Source organism: Taeniopygia guttata, chromosome 2, assembly GCF_048771995.1.
Source record: "Taeniopygia guttata chromosome 2, bTaeGut7.mat, whole genome shotgun sequence".
Taxonomy (NCBI): Eukaryota; Metazoa; Chordata; class Aves; order Passeriformes; family Estrildidae; genus Taeniopygia; species Taeniopygia guttata.
Window position 1 is genome coordinate 48,437,259 of NC_133026.1, and position 13,972 is coordinate 48,451,230.

At 39.2% G+C, this 13,972-nt stretch overlaps 1 protein-coding gene across 39 annotated transcripts in view; it reads right to left on the bottom strand.

Annotated features, from left to right (window-relative positions):
- Positions 1-13,972, bottom strand: part of ARPP21 (cAMP regulated phosphoprotein 21) — a 372,912-nt gene that overhangs the window by 69,337 nt on the left and 289,603 nt on the right. For 26 of the 39 annotated variants that reach the window (XM_072925860.1, XM_072925880.1, XM_072925867.1 and 23 more), the window contains 2 exons: positions 7,697-7,805; positions 5,794-5,895 (listed from right to left, as the gene is read on the bottom strand). The exons of 2 other annotated variants lie outside the window; for them this stretch is intronic. In XM_072925860.1, the coding sequence (XP_072781961.1) occupies positions 5,794-5,895; positions 7,697-7,805 (211 nt within the window). The remainder of the gene's footprint in view (positions 1-5,793; positions 5,896-7,696; positions 7,806-13,972) is intronic. 11 more of the 39 variants (XM_012571504.5, XM_030267005.4, XM_030267006.4 and 8 more) reach the window with 1 other exon arrangement.

A 13,972-nucleotide genomic window follows, 5' to 3' on the forward strand; every position in this document is an offset into this window, starting at 1 on the left:
CCCAGAAAAGGTGAAGGGCTCAGAAGAAATAAATCCTATGGGAAAGTGTATAATTCTTTCAGCATTACTTAATTTTTTATGCAGAGAAATGAAGCTGTGCTCAATTTCCCATTAATAATTCTCCCTCTTTGATTTTTTAATTTCCCTCCTATTTCATGTTCACTACACAAAAAGCCTCGTAGCTGTCACTGGATTATATCTCGATGAGGGTACAGAAGAAAGAACAGTCAGCACTTGCACTGAATTTAAACAAAAGGCAGGTAAAGGAAGGACACCAGAGATCATGCCCATTACTTCTGTAGCAATAGGACTCAGCCCAAAGAATAATAAAATGCCATCATTAACTTTGTCAAATTTTAACAGTATGGGATGGGCACAGATTTTGGATGTTTCTGTTTTGTAAAGGGTGAGCTAATTACCCACTCAAAGGAGTGTTGGCCAACACCAAAAGCAACACCCTGCTCATTCTTAATGCTCCAGCTGATGCCTGGATAAAGTTTTCCCTTAACACCAGAGCTAGTGCTGCTCCATCAATCTACAAAACGAAGAAATTTATCCCTGAAATGGCACTACAGTTTCTCATTAGAGTTTAATTCACCCACTCAGAATCCACATTAGGGAACATTTGACAGTTCTCTGGGCTTTCCAGGTGAGCTCCCACCCTGCACTCTTGCCAAATTTGCAAGGCACTGGGCTGCATCAGGGGCAATATGTTTCTCCTTAGCACGAAGCCTCAGGACATCAGGAACAAGTTCTCCATTGCCAGGAACAAAATTCTTACCAGCTACAGCAGACCTAGGGTTCCACCTCAGGCTAAGAGGAGATACCAACTGTTTCACCTCAAATCAGTGGGATCTTTTGTACAACTACAATACTGTCTTCTCTCATTTTAGGTACCTTACTCAGGTACCAGGTTTCATTAAAAAATGTGCAGTATTCAGCATAGTCTGACTATGCTGAAGCAAAAAACCTCAGAAAAGCATACTGAAATCATCCCATGGGCTTGTCCAACCTCAGCTGTGGGGTCATGGAGCTTCATGATGGACATCTGTGCATTGACTTCTGTGCAGTTACACTCCAAAGCTACTCTTACCGAAAAACCTTTGCTTAGACCAGAGTACTGGACTGTGTATGCACAAAGTTACAAAAGCAAAGGGGACTGAAATGCACTTGATTGTATTTATTTTATTTTATTAAAGTTTTTAAAGAGACTGGGGCATAAAGCAGAATAAATATCTGGGATTTATATTTTATCAAGCAAGCAGAAAAGTCTACTTCCTCCTCAGCGTCTTGATGGGAACCACCATCAAGTGTATTGCAGACTTTAAACAGAGTCCATAATAATTTGTCTTTTTGGTTGATGATGTTGGCACGGTGCCACACTGTGCCAACACATTTCCAACTCCTGGAAATTATTCCTCAGTACACGTGTGAGGCTGAGAGGCAGAGAAGACAGGCACTTTTTTATTATTTTATTCTTACTATTAAAAATCAAGTGGCTAATCAGCTCTAAATAGAAATTTAGCTACTACAAGTTCAGGACTCACTTTCCTGATTTATAGCATCAACAGTGCTCAATTTAAAGCACCAGGAAAGCTTAAAAACCCAGCACAGATGTTGTCTAAAAGATCCTTAAAGCACTTGACTCTTTACCCTTTTAAAAGACTGGCAACAAACCTACCAGACCAAAAATTATGTAAGATTACCTACAAGTTAGTGTCCTTGGAAATCTCTGCGTGCAAAAATTCCATTAGGATGCTCTGTATGACTAATTGTTATTTATGAAATGAGTATTTCACTTTTCCAACTTCCAAGAACCTTTTAAAGTCTGAACTGGAAAATGTGCATCAGTTCTGCCAGTCCACTAGATATACTGGGAGTTGCTGCACTTGTTTTTAATTACATTAGCAAACACAGATAACTATTAACATGCAGACAGTGGACACCAGGTAATAATTTTCATGTTAGGTATTATTAGGTAATAATTTTCATGCTAGTTAGCAAAATGTGATAGATCTCAGACTTCCAGCTAATGCTTGTTATTTGATCTGTAGCCACAAAGAAAGTCTCTGTACACCAGTACAGGAGTTTTAGTATCTACAAGTTTATGGTGGCCAGCATGAGGTGTGCCTTTTATTTGTTTTTATAAATTTTAAGCCCTCTTCTTCCTAATCTTTTCATACTAGAGGGATAGAACAGGCTGAAGCCACGTCTATAGGTATTTCTTTTGTTCTTCTCTTTAATCAGAGACTGATAGAGATTCTCTGAGTCTTCTTAACTAGAGGAATCATGACTTACTGTACCTAAATGATCTGGTTCTTTAGAATACACTCCCTGGTGAAAAATAGCCACTACAGTTGACAACAGAAAATAAACAGCATGGTGTTTTTCCTTTAATAATTTCCATGTGTACCATGGGCAATTCTAGCATTTGTGTAAGTAAGAAAACATCTGCATTTTTCAGTGAATGCAGAATGATTCCCAGAGAACACATTTATGAACCTCGAATGGTCCTAGTGTGACTCTGGCTCATGAGGTTATATATTGCACTAACCTTGAAGAATGAAATTTCCCCCATGTAATTTGATTGCTAGTCTTTACAATCAATTTTCTGCATGCTTAAAAGCCAAACATCATGTATTATTTATGCACACACTTGGGATTCTCTACATACAGGGAAATAACTTTTTTTATTCCTGTGTATTGTTTTTTGTCTTACTTGGACAAAAACTTTTCAACTTCCCAAACACAACTAAAGCAGTTCAGACAAGGAACTTCTTTGCAAGACCCAGACTGTGCAGGTCCTCTGCTCCAATGTACTTGGCTGTAAAATTCACAAATTGTTTTAAAACTAAGATTCCAATAAAATAAGTTTTCCAATTAAAAAAAAAAAAACAACGTTGAAAATAATTCTGAGTATAAAAGAACTCAGTCTTCTTTTATTTTTTTTTTTTTACACTGTTAGCAACCTGAAAAATTTGAGGTGCACTTTGTAGTTCTTATTTCAGTGAACTGGAATGATCATACTTATCAGCTATTTATTCCTTCACCAATCCTTTTATTAAAATATCAATCTAACATGCTTCCCAATCCCTGCCACTTGCTGAGATAGAAGTCATTCAGACTTCCAGTTCTCCTTGTCAAAATTTGCGATAGCCAACTGAGGAGATGGAAAACTTGCCAGAAAATATAATTTAAACTGACTAATACTAGAGTAATCATCATAAGGACTCTCATAGCAATGGCATTACTCATGAACATGCTTATTTTGCTAAAACCTTCCCACTTGGAAATTAAGAGATCTGGTGCACTGGAGTTCTGCAAGATCAAAGGAAGGACAGGCAAACTTTATATTGTTATATGGGGTCCAGGTTAAGACATTTTTCACAGCACTCAAAACATGCATGGAATTTTTTGCCCCTGTAACCGGACTGCCTTTTCCTCATAAACCTTGTTTAAAGTTCTGGCTCTTGGGCTGTTATCTAAAGGGCTTGGGTGCCTCAAACATCTTTAGATGGGGGGTTGCTGCTGGTTGCAACAAGTTAGGGCAGTACTCTTGACCTTCATGGCTGCGCTTTGAAGACCTCCCATGCAAGCTCTCTTCATGCATACTCTAATTAGAAGTGATGTATCTGTGATCCATTTGCTAAGATTCACAAGCAAGGCATTGATAAAGGCTTGACTACAGCAGTGTAAACAACATAGAGGTAATAAAAATACAACATGATTAATCCATCTTTTACTCTCTTTCTGTATCTGTAATTTTCAAAGTAACAAGGCTTAGGTATCTACCTCACACAAACCTGGGGAAAATTAGATTAATTAATGACTGCAGAGAGCCTTAAAACTTCACAATCTTACATGCAGTAAGTGACTATCTATAACAGGAAGCCATTTTTCTCTTTCCTAAAATTGAGAAAATACATTGTCCACCACCACAACCAATGGCATCATCCTAAAAAGACCTGTATCTGGCAAGGGGTGCTCCAGCTAAAAAAGCTCAGATAAAACATAGATTGCCTTTGACATTAAACATACAGCTTGCTGAAATTCATTGCACTATAATGCTCACTAACACCTGCCATAGCAGAGAGAGAGAGCAAAGGAGTGGATATGAGAGAGAGAGGGAGAGATCTAACATTGCTGATCTTTAAAAATGCTCCCTCCCAATTCCATTTAAAATGTCTGCCACAAAGCACACTTTTACTTAGGTCCTGCCACTTGAAAATGCCAACCCAATGAACCACAACACCCTCCTGCTGTGGGCAATTCAAACGCTCTCCACTTGCCTGTTTTTAGAACTCAAATATCTAAAGGTAACAGCAGCAATGCACTATAGAGCCACTTTCAGCACACTTTTCCAGCCACCTCTGTTTCCCATCCTGGCATTTCTAGCTTCAGCTTGTGATAGAAACTAGACTGTCTTGAAAATAACTTTCCATTTGGTAATTTTTAGCATTTTGCCTCATCTGAATTCTGCATCAAAACGCAAAGATTTTTTTGGTTTTGAACAAGCTCTTTTATAATGTGTCAAAACATCTTATATTTCATATAAGTAACTTGTTGCAAAGTGGCTTTTGCAGCTGTTGATCAACTTGGCAATTCTACCATGTATGGCCTGGGACAGTATTTGCATCAGGCCAACATGCTGACAGCAAAACAGAAACCGAAGGGCCGCTGCTTTTACTGGAATCATCTCAGCCAGGAAAAAAGTGAAGCTAAAAACATTTAGATGTAGCTAGCTATTTACTAAGAAGCAAGTGGGACAACACACACCTTAAAACTATACAGTGTATTCTGCCAAAAAAACCCAACTTGGACACGTGCAATTCCTAATAGTACTATTAGGCCTGTAACATATGAACAGGTTTAATTTAAAAGGACACTGCCCAATATGATTTTCAAAAATAGTTCTAATTGAATTTATTCCCATATTCTTCCTAAATGGCAGAACTACTACTGAGATATGAAACAAAACATTAAAATGCTGATTTTTTCTTTTTTTCTCCTTTTATTACCTCATCACTACAGTAATTTAGGAACTTGTGATTTTCTTCTTTTTTTTTTTCAGGAACATCAGGTATTGCTCAAAGATGTTTCAGATTTAAGTATTTCCCTTCACAGTATACCTTGCTACGCAAGTTCTGATTTTTCTGGTAAGAGCAAGAATTTCAACATCTGCTTCATTTTATTCCTTTCAGAATATAATCACCAACAGCATGACTGACTCTTCTTGATGGTAGAAGTACAGTTCTTTAATCAGTCATTTAAAAGAATGATGCAACTCCATGTTTAGCCTCTACCCTTTCTTTGTTCTCAGTGTCTTGATGCTACAGCATTGGCAAAAAAAACAAAAACCCATGGGGAGTCTCTGCAGAAGGACACTTATAAAGAGTTGATCCACCGCGAAATAAATATAAAATAATACAGCTATTTGAAATTATTGAGAGTGCCCACTTGAATCACTGTTCTTTGGCTAGCAGAAGGAAAAAGGAAATAAACCTACGCCATGTGAACATGAACATTCAAAGAAACAGGATAGGCACTACCCAGACAAGATGCTGGGCCTGATCTTTCCTCTACTCTTCTCCCTGAAACTCTCACCACCTCACTCTCTAGAAGCCAACCTCCACACCTCTAAAGCTCCTCTGAGACCCTCTGTGCCAGTCTGCTTTCCCTGTCACCTCCAGCTCCACAGGGCAAGTCCGGCTGCAGTGTCGTAGGAGGGGGGCAAAACTCTCTGACTACCGGCAAAGGTATGGCACTAAAGAGGCAATTAAAATAACTACTCACATCTTGTGCAAATATTCTCTCCCTCACTCTCTGATACTCCTCTTCTCTCTCTTCAATTGATTTACTTCGTCTGTCATCTCTAAATGGAAGAATTCTGTTTTGCTGAGCAGAAAGAAAACCAGGAGGGTTATATAAGTTGAGCTGTTAAAAACTGCCATTAAGTAACTGTCAGCTGAGAATAAAAAATGTTCACTTAAACAAATGAAGCACGAAAATGATAGCTGTCGTTCCTGCACAAAGAACCCTGCGAGACTGGGCGCTTGAGGATTTCCAGTTCAATACTGCACATGAGTTCATCGAGCAGGTGGCCAAAAGGAGGCTTTCTGCACAACTTTTGTGGACCCATCACCCTAAAACTTGGTGTTCTCACCCCAGGTCTAAGTGCCATTGTTCTCAACTGCTAACATTTCTTGGTTCTCCTACCAGCTGTGAGGAGCAGGAGGGCAGGCAGTGGTGGACTACCTGAGAAACTAAGGAAGAAAGAGGGCAACTAGGCTGCAAGAGCTAAACTGCAAACCCTAGAAGAAACCCACTAAGTCTGTGTGTGCAAGGAGAAGTCCCAGATTTTCAGCACTACAGTTTTAACCATTTTCACATCGTATGGAACCCTCTACTGAAGTTTGGCTGGAAAAGGAAGGGCCATTTTTGCCTCTTGCTAAGTCACAGTGTGGGAAATGGCTGTGCGTAGGGAAGGAGGTGAGGAGACAAGCCCCATTGGGAAATGCTTCATTGACAAATGGGTTTCAAGGACCAGTCCTTCTCCCTCTGCACCCCAGCACCAGGTGGGATAGGTCATGCTGCTTTCCTTTTAGTGGTCCCCACAGTCACCACACCATGAAATTGCTTGGGGTTTGCTTTCAAAGCCAACTTGTATGCAGCACAACTGGCAAGGCTGCCATGTACAACTGAAAGTCAAGGAAAAAAGAGTGAAAAAAGGAGAAAAAAAAAGGTCCTTTACTGAAGACATGAAGAGAAATTGGCAACAAGAGACTCATTGGTTGGTTGTTCCATAAACATAGCCCTAGCAAAGAAAGCATATGCTGTCCTCTTACCTGTGAGATTTTTCTCATAAAAGCGAATAACATCCGATTTTTTTTTTAGCTGTTTCAGATTTTTTTTTTTTTGTTTTTAATCTATTCCACATATACAGCTTGCACTGGATTGAAACAGCACAACACCCGTTTTAAAGGCAGCACAAACACACACATTTCCCTGGTGCTCCCCTAATCATCAAGCTCACCTAATTGAAGGTAGTGTTATGGCACAGGCAACACAAGGGAAAACGTCTGCCACAGTACATGCACAAGCAAGTAAATTACACAGACAGTAAAAGGTGGTGAGGGCACAGCAGGAGGAAGGGAAGTAAAAGACAGACCTCATTTATTTTTGGTCAAAATGTAATTTAGGCTGGTTTAAAAAAAAAATCAACCTGGCATCACTATCACATCTTTGGGGCTTTTTTCTTTTTTTACACTTTTTTTTCCCTCTCTCCTTTTCGGGCTACATCAGTTCATCACTGGTCCATAACAACTCCAACTCTGAACTCTGAATGTGTACAACAGAAGAAGGAAGCTACAGGGAGCGTAACAACTGCCATAGTTAGGCAAGACAATGAGGAATGCGACTGACACAGCCTTCCACGCAGCCCAGAGCCACTGGCATTCCCCCTCCCGTGGGCATGCAGCAATTCCTGCGCCAAGCAAACCACCCATGCAAACCCACACACTGCCATGGCTGAAGCGGCCACACTGGGGCTCGGTGCCACCCACAGTGGGATGTGTGCCAAAGGAGGAGGGGAGGGGCAGGGGAGGAGGAGAGCAACAACAAAAGAACAACAATAACATCAGTCAGCCCACCTTCAAAAACAGAACAAATTTCAGCAACTCTCGAACCGAGAACCAACCTGATTGTCTTCTTTATCAATACTAGAGTTATCTCGCTTCAAGATAAATCGCTTCTGGGATTCTTCACCTTTTTCATCTTTTAAATGTTCAGAAAACCTTTGCTCTGGTCTGCCAGCAAAGTAAAACATAGCAATAAAAAAATCTTTCTTTTGGTTTTGCTTTGATCTTTATTTCTCAGTGCTCTTTGTTTTCACAGAGGCATTCAGTGCAAAAGCAGTTAACATTTGTGAGATGCTGCCTATAGCTGTCTGAGGCTGCTGTATCGCTGCTAACTGTTATTGCTATAAATAGCTTTTGTTGTTGTTGTGTAGCAAGGAATGGGAATCCAAAGTCTCAGTCACTGAAATATTTAGACTCTCCTCACTGTGACTGAAGGACAGGGAAAACAAATTACCATACTGTATGTTAATTTGCTTCCTTCAGTAGCTGGGATCTCTGGCAACACTGCCACTTAGTGAAGCCTATCCATCTTGAAAAGCAAGGAAAAAACTGGTAGGAATCTTAAAAAACACAAAACCAAAACCAGACATCCAAGAGTTTCCTCATTCCTGGTAAGTAAAACCGGTAAAGGAAGGGACTGATGATGTTTTGCTTAAACAAAATTTTATCTCATCACCACTAAGTGGGAAAAATACTCCAGAACAATCATAGAGCATCAATTAGTTCACTGATTTAAACTCATTTATTTATTTATTTTTAAATTCATACCCTAGGGTTTTGGCTCAACATTTTCAGGTTTATAAGATGTTATAACGCCATTCCATGTTCTCACCTTGTGCAAAAAGCAGTATCTTATATCACCTCACCTTGTGCAAAAAGAGAACTTTAAGAAGCAACTTTTTTGGCCAAGTTGGTCACAGACAATGCCTCGTAGCTGTCAATAAATTACACTCCAGCCTGCATCATTCCCAGAATGGTAATGGTTTAAGCCTGCAGTGCCTTAAGCCCAACCCCATCAATAGCGTGACCAATGGCCTCAAGAAGTGAGCTCACATTCACATGTTGCCATCACCCGACTGAGGGGCTGCTACTACACAACCTGTGTTTTAAAAGTAGCAATACACCATGAGATTTGTCAGGGAATACAAGCCTTGAGCTCAGTGCTTAAAGAACTGCCAACTGCAGTGGTGGTAGGAGATGCTCATGTCTAGATACCTACACAAACAAGACACGAAGCTTCCACTGACATCAATGGAAGAAATGGTGAAGAAATCAAAAGGCAGAATATAAAGTAAGTGTTTTTGCAAATAAGAGTCCTCTACAAACTTTAAAAAAAACTCTCATCTTCATGTTATTTCACAACTGAAAATTAAACCAGATACATAAATCAGAAACCATTTTGTTGTTACAGTGTTATGGATTTCAAATCAAAATACAGCAGACATCCACACCATAATTGCAGTCCATAACAATTCATCGTCAGATATACAGGAAACATTTGTAATAAACTGTAAGAAATTCAATAGTAAGGCACACAAAGCTATCCTGCCTCTCTTTCTTCATGAATTTTGAGCACTTCAACTTTTGCTCACAATTTGCATTTTTGTAACAAAGCAACAAAACACACTATCCCAATTTCCACAGATTTTGACAATTCAAGAAACCTCTGACCACCATCCCTAGCTATAGGGCCCAAGTCACTAGATTCTCTAGATGCCCTTCCTTCTTTAGGAAAAGCCCAGAGGACCATGACTCTCTGCATAGTAGTTTCATAATCTAGTAAGTCATTCATGATGTTTCTTGATAAACAGAAAGGCTACAAAGCCCCATTAGTGGATTGCTAGGTGGGTTGTTCTCCCTTTTCTCCCATTAATGAGCACTATGCCTGCACAGCCAAAAAATGATGATTCCTGCACTCAGATATTGTGATTTTGCAGGACTATCTGAGAATTGTTATTTTTCCGGTTTTACATCCTAAAGCACAAACAAAATTTCTGCAGTTGTACCATCAGTGTAAAATTTAGAGCTTTAAACTATCAACTGAGCATCTAAAAAAACTATATGCAAAATATATAAATTAGATTTTTAGATCAGAGAAAAAAAACTTGAAAAAATTTTGAAAAAATGTCTCCTCAAATTACTCACTTATTTAAACAATAACATGATTTTCATATTTCATAGCATTATTTTAAATTTTAAATCCCATTTTCATTCATTTACTATTTATAAACCACAAGTCAAAATTAATGATTCAGTATGTGCTTGTTAATAAAATTAATCTACAAGCCCAGTAGGTGATCAATCTCCAGTCGTGAAAAGAAATTTTCATGGACAGAGAGACTCTGCAAATGTGCAGAGCACTCTGGAGCACCAGGGTACCTTCAGCACCATGAGAAGGTCTACCCCTCTCAGCCACCTCTGGAGCTCTGGGCCACTGTTACCAGCAATGTCTCAAAGAGCAGGACCAGCTCAGGTCATAGGGATGCAAAGCCTGAGGAAAGACTGTCACATGAGATCTAGGATATCACACCAGCGAGTGTCTTCAGGCACACCAACCTGCAAGCCTTCCTCAAACACTGAAAATCATCAGTAAAAAGAAATGTAGACTGTTCTTAAGAAGATATTCACACACGTGCTTGTGTTTTTCTCTTTAATACGGTCTACTGCATTTTCTTTTATAACATCTATTGCAAAAATAAATTATTAGTAAGATACAGATGGTAAACAATGTTTAAAACCAGTGACACCAAATGTTCTGAATTACTTGGGTAGAGAACATGGTGACTTTGAAAAGGTTTTGGTCTGTTCCACAGATGGAAGCCAGTGTAAACTCCACATTCCCAGCTATAAAGTTCCCTGTAACAGTATAATGCATTTGCTGTATGGAACCAGAGACACAGTGGTTATTCCAGGGAAATCTGTTACATTAGTTTATGAATTTGCAGGTGAATCAACTGCTTAAAAACAAGGAAAATAATGCACATTTTTATGTAAGATGTAGTGTAGTGTCAATATCCTAACAGTATATAATTACAATTATGCAGCAGATGAAGTGAATTAATCTCATATGAGTTCTAAATTAATAAAAACCATGTTTATTCTTCTGAGCTTTTTTAGCTGATACTGCCACTAGTAGTCAGCACAATATATCAGATTGTGTTCATGCACTTAAAGGAGCGAATTTATCATGATTATTTTTAGTATGGCACACATTACGTTCTTACTGATGTCAAAGCAAGGTTTACAATTATTATTATTACTACACTCCCCTAAAAAAAAAATCAGGAACTTCTTCACTATTACCACACTGGATACCTAAATTATGTCTTCAAATCCAAAAAAAAAAAAAAGTGTAATTTTAAAAATGGGACTTGCACACCCTTTTTGAAGAGACACTGAGAACTTCTGAAGGCATTATCACTAACTCAAGTACTCTTCACTATTTAGGGATCTTTCAAAAAAATTAGAAATCACATACAAAACAACCTACAATACCTGTACTATACTGGTGGGTTGACCATGGATAACAGTACACTCATCTAGCTGGTAAGGGCCATGTCAAAGAAAAAAGATATACAAATATTTGCCTACAAGCAATGTTGTGTACCTGTAAGACAGGATTTCATTTAGCCCACTCAGTATTTAATTTAACCCCCATGGAATTAGTGTATCACTTGAGCACCTCAAAGCCTACTACTCCAGAAAAAGAAGTTTAAGGAGGAAATACCTTTTAAATCAATGGGCTTTTTGTAATTTGAGGACTCCGAGAAAAGCAAAAAGTGACCCAGTTATATCTTAAAGGCTCAGAAACCAACATAAAGGGAGGGGGAAAGCACACAGGCTAAAAAGATGTGTGTTTTTCCTTTGTTTTGATTTTCTCTACTATAACCTTCTGATCATTCAAATTTTTATTACCTGACAATATGGGTGGAAGCAAAACATCTGTACCCTGAAATTGCAACTTCACAAGACCACAATTTCATATGAATTAATTTCATATTTTCTAACAGCTGTCAGGTACCTTAGTCACCTTTCTGGCAATGTGGTTCTGAACAAAATGCAGAACTATTTCTTCCTTCCTTGTAAAGCTTTTGATCAGGCACTACAAATGTTTAACAGAGATTAACTTAGTGCATCCTCAGGCATCTGTGCAGACACCTTCTCACTCCCAGAAAGCAAAGGCCCTTTGAGCAGCCCAGACAGCTTCTGCCCTCCCTCCTGCCCAGAAAGGTAGCACCATGATACTCAGGTAGGTGCCACCAGGATATCTCCAAGTAGCCAGCTTCAGTAGGTGTTCTACAGCACCCAAACACTTCACCATTAAAAGTTTCCCAAAACTCTCTGAGCATCTGCAAACTTCTGCAAAGTCCGCTCCCATCACTTGAGACCATTTATTAATGTCTTTCTTTAAAAAAAAAAAAAGAGATCACTTTGTGTTGAGTGATCAGTTTAACAAAAGGCCAGACACAGTACGTAACAGGCATCATTAACCCTACTATATCCAGTGTTTTTCCCTGGCTCAGGAGCACTTCTACATACTTGTGTGCAATATCAGGTCCAGACTTGGGGAGGGTACCCAGGTAAAATCTCACAGCAATACTGTGACCCCCTTTCTTGTTGCTGTGCTCTTTCCCAGGCAGACAATGATCATGTCAAATCTTTCAGCCTCTCTTTTGCGTTGGTGGAATACTGTAATGGTCACTTCAAGATAAGTTTCTTATTTCTGTGCTCGGAATTATTTCATTGTGAGGGTGACCAAACACTGTCACAGGCTGCCCAGACAGGAGGTGGAGTCTCCATCCTAGGGATGGCCCTGGACATGGTCTTGGGCAACTGGGTCCAGGTGGTGCTGCTTGACCAGGAATTGGACGACTTCCAGAATCCTTCCATCCTTAACCATGCTGCCCTTTTGTGAAACACTGAAACAGTCACGTAGTAAAAAAATCAGTAGCAGAACAAACCTCCATCAGTACCTTTTAGATGGTTTTTGTTTCTGTTCTTTCAAAGTTGGCCATTTTCCTTTCTGATGTTATAGTTCCTCAAAAGCTATGAGCAGTCCTTACTTAAGCAAGGCCCCAAAGGCACTTTTCTGGACTCATTCCTTACAATTAAGTCTGTATTTTGGAAATGGTAAAGCTGGAGTAAGCAGCAAAGTATTTGTGTGCGTCAGGAAGGAAAAAAGAGAAGATTTTGATGGCATTAGATGATTTTTTTCTCTCTTCTGTCCTTACGGTGATTTTGATGTGAGCTACTTCCATTCACTTCAGTAGAAGAGTTCCTCTCAATTTATCTCTGGATGACAGAAAACAGAGTTCATCCCTCAAGCATATTTTTCACATGGACTCATTAAGGAGAATTCCCCTTACATGCTCATTTAATGTTTTTGATTCTGAGTCAGCCCTTGTAAGTGGAAATGAAAAAATCCCAAGCCCTAACTACCTTAACCAGGTATTCACTATTTAATCAAATTACAGATTTTAAAAACATTTTGCAGAATGGTAATAGCTATTATAATACATAGACTAAGGAAGTAACAGGGCATTTCCTTGAGTCTGCCAAGCAAACTAATGCAGTTTCATAGACCTCTATTTGCACAGGAGATAAGAAATTAAATACTTGGAGGAAAAAAAAAAAGCCTGCACACATTTAAAATAAAGTAATTAGCTCTGAAATAACTGTCTAAGAGTCAGGAAGCGCAGACTCCGCACCAAAAGGACAAATGGAAAGAGTCAAGCACGAGCTTTGAATGCTACAATTCTGAAGGCTTAGTCACTGCAACAGCACAGCTCACAAACAGTCTGGTATTGTCAGGGCTGACTTCTATACAGCACATAAATCTTTATTATGAGGCATATGTTTCTGACAGCCCCACAGCACACAGGCTGTTGCAAGATGCCTTTCAAAAGAAGCAGCAGCCTCACCATGTGTGGAAAAGATGGGTTTGCCATTACAGTGCCTGATGAAGTTAAAAAAATCTAGCAAGCACTTAGTTCGTGTCATCTGCAAAAGCCTCACAGGTAATAGCCAGGCAGCTGTCTGAAAGAACTCCACACAGGAATGCAAGCACAAAAGTGGAGATCACTGGGATGGGCAGGAGCCCAAAAAAATTGAACTTTGCATTTGCAATGCAATGTTCATTTAATGCATATTACATGGTGACAGCATGTTAATATTACTCTTCTGAATGAATGGCAAAAAGAAACATGAAATAGGGTAATGGGAGTAGGAATGGGAAAAACACCACCTGGGGTACTCTCAGAATCACCATCTGGGAAACAAAATGAGTAACTGAAAAAAAGGATCTTACAGAAGGATGCCATGAGGAAAGCCATGGA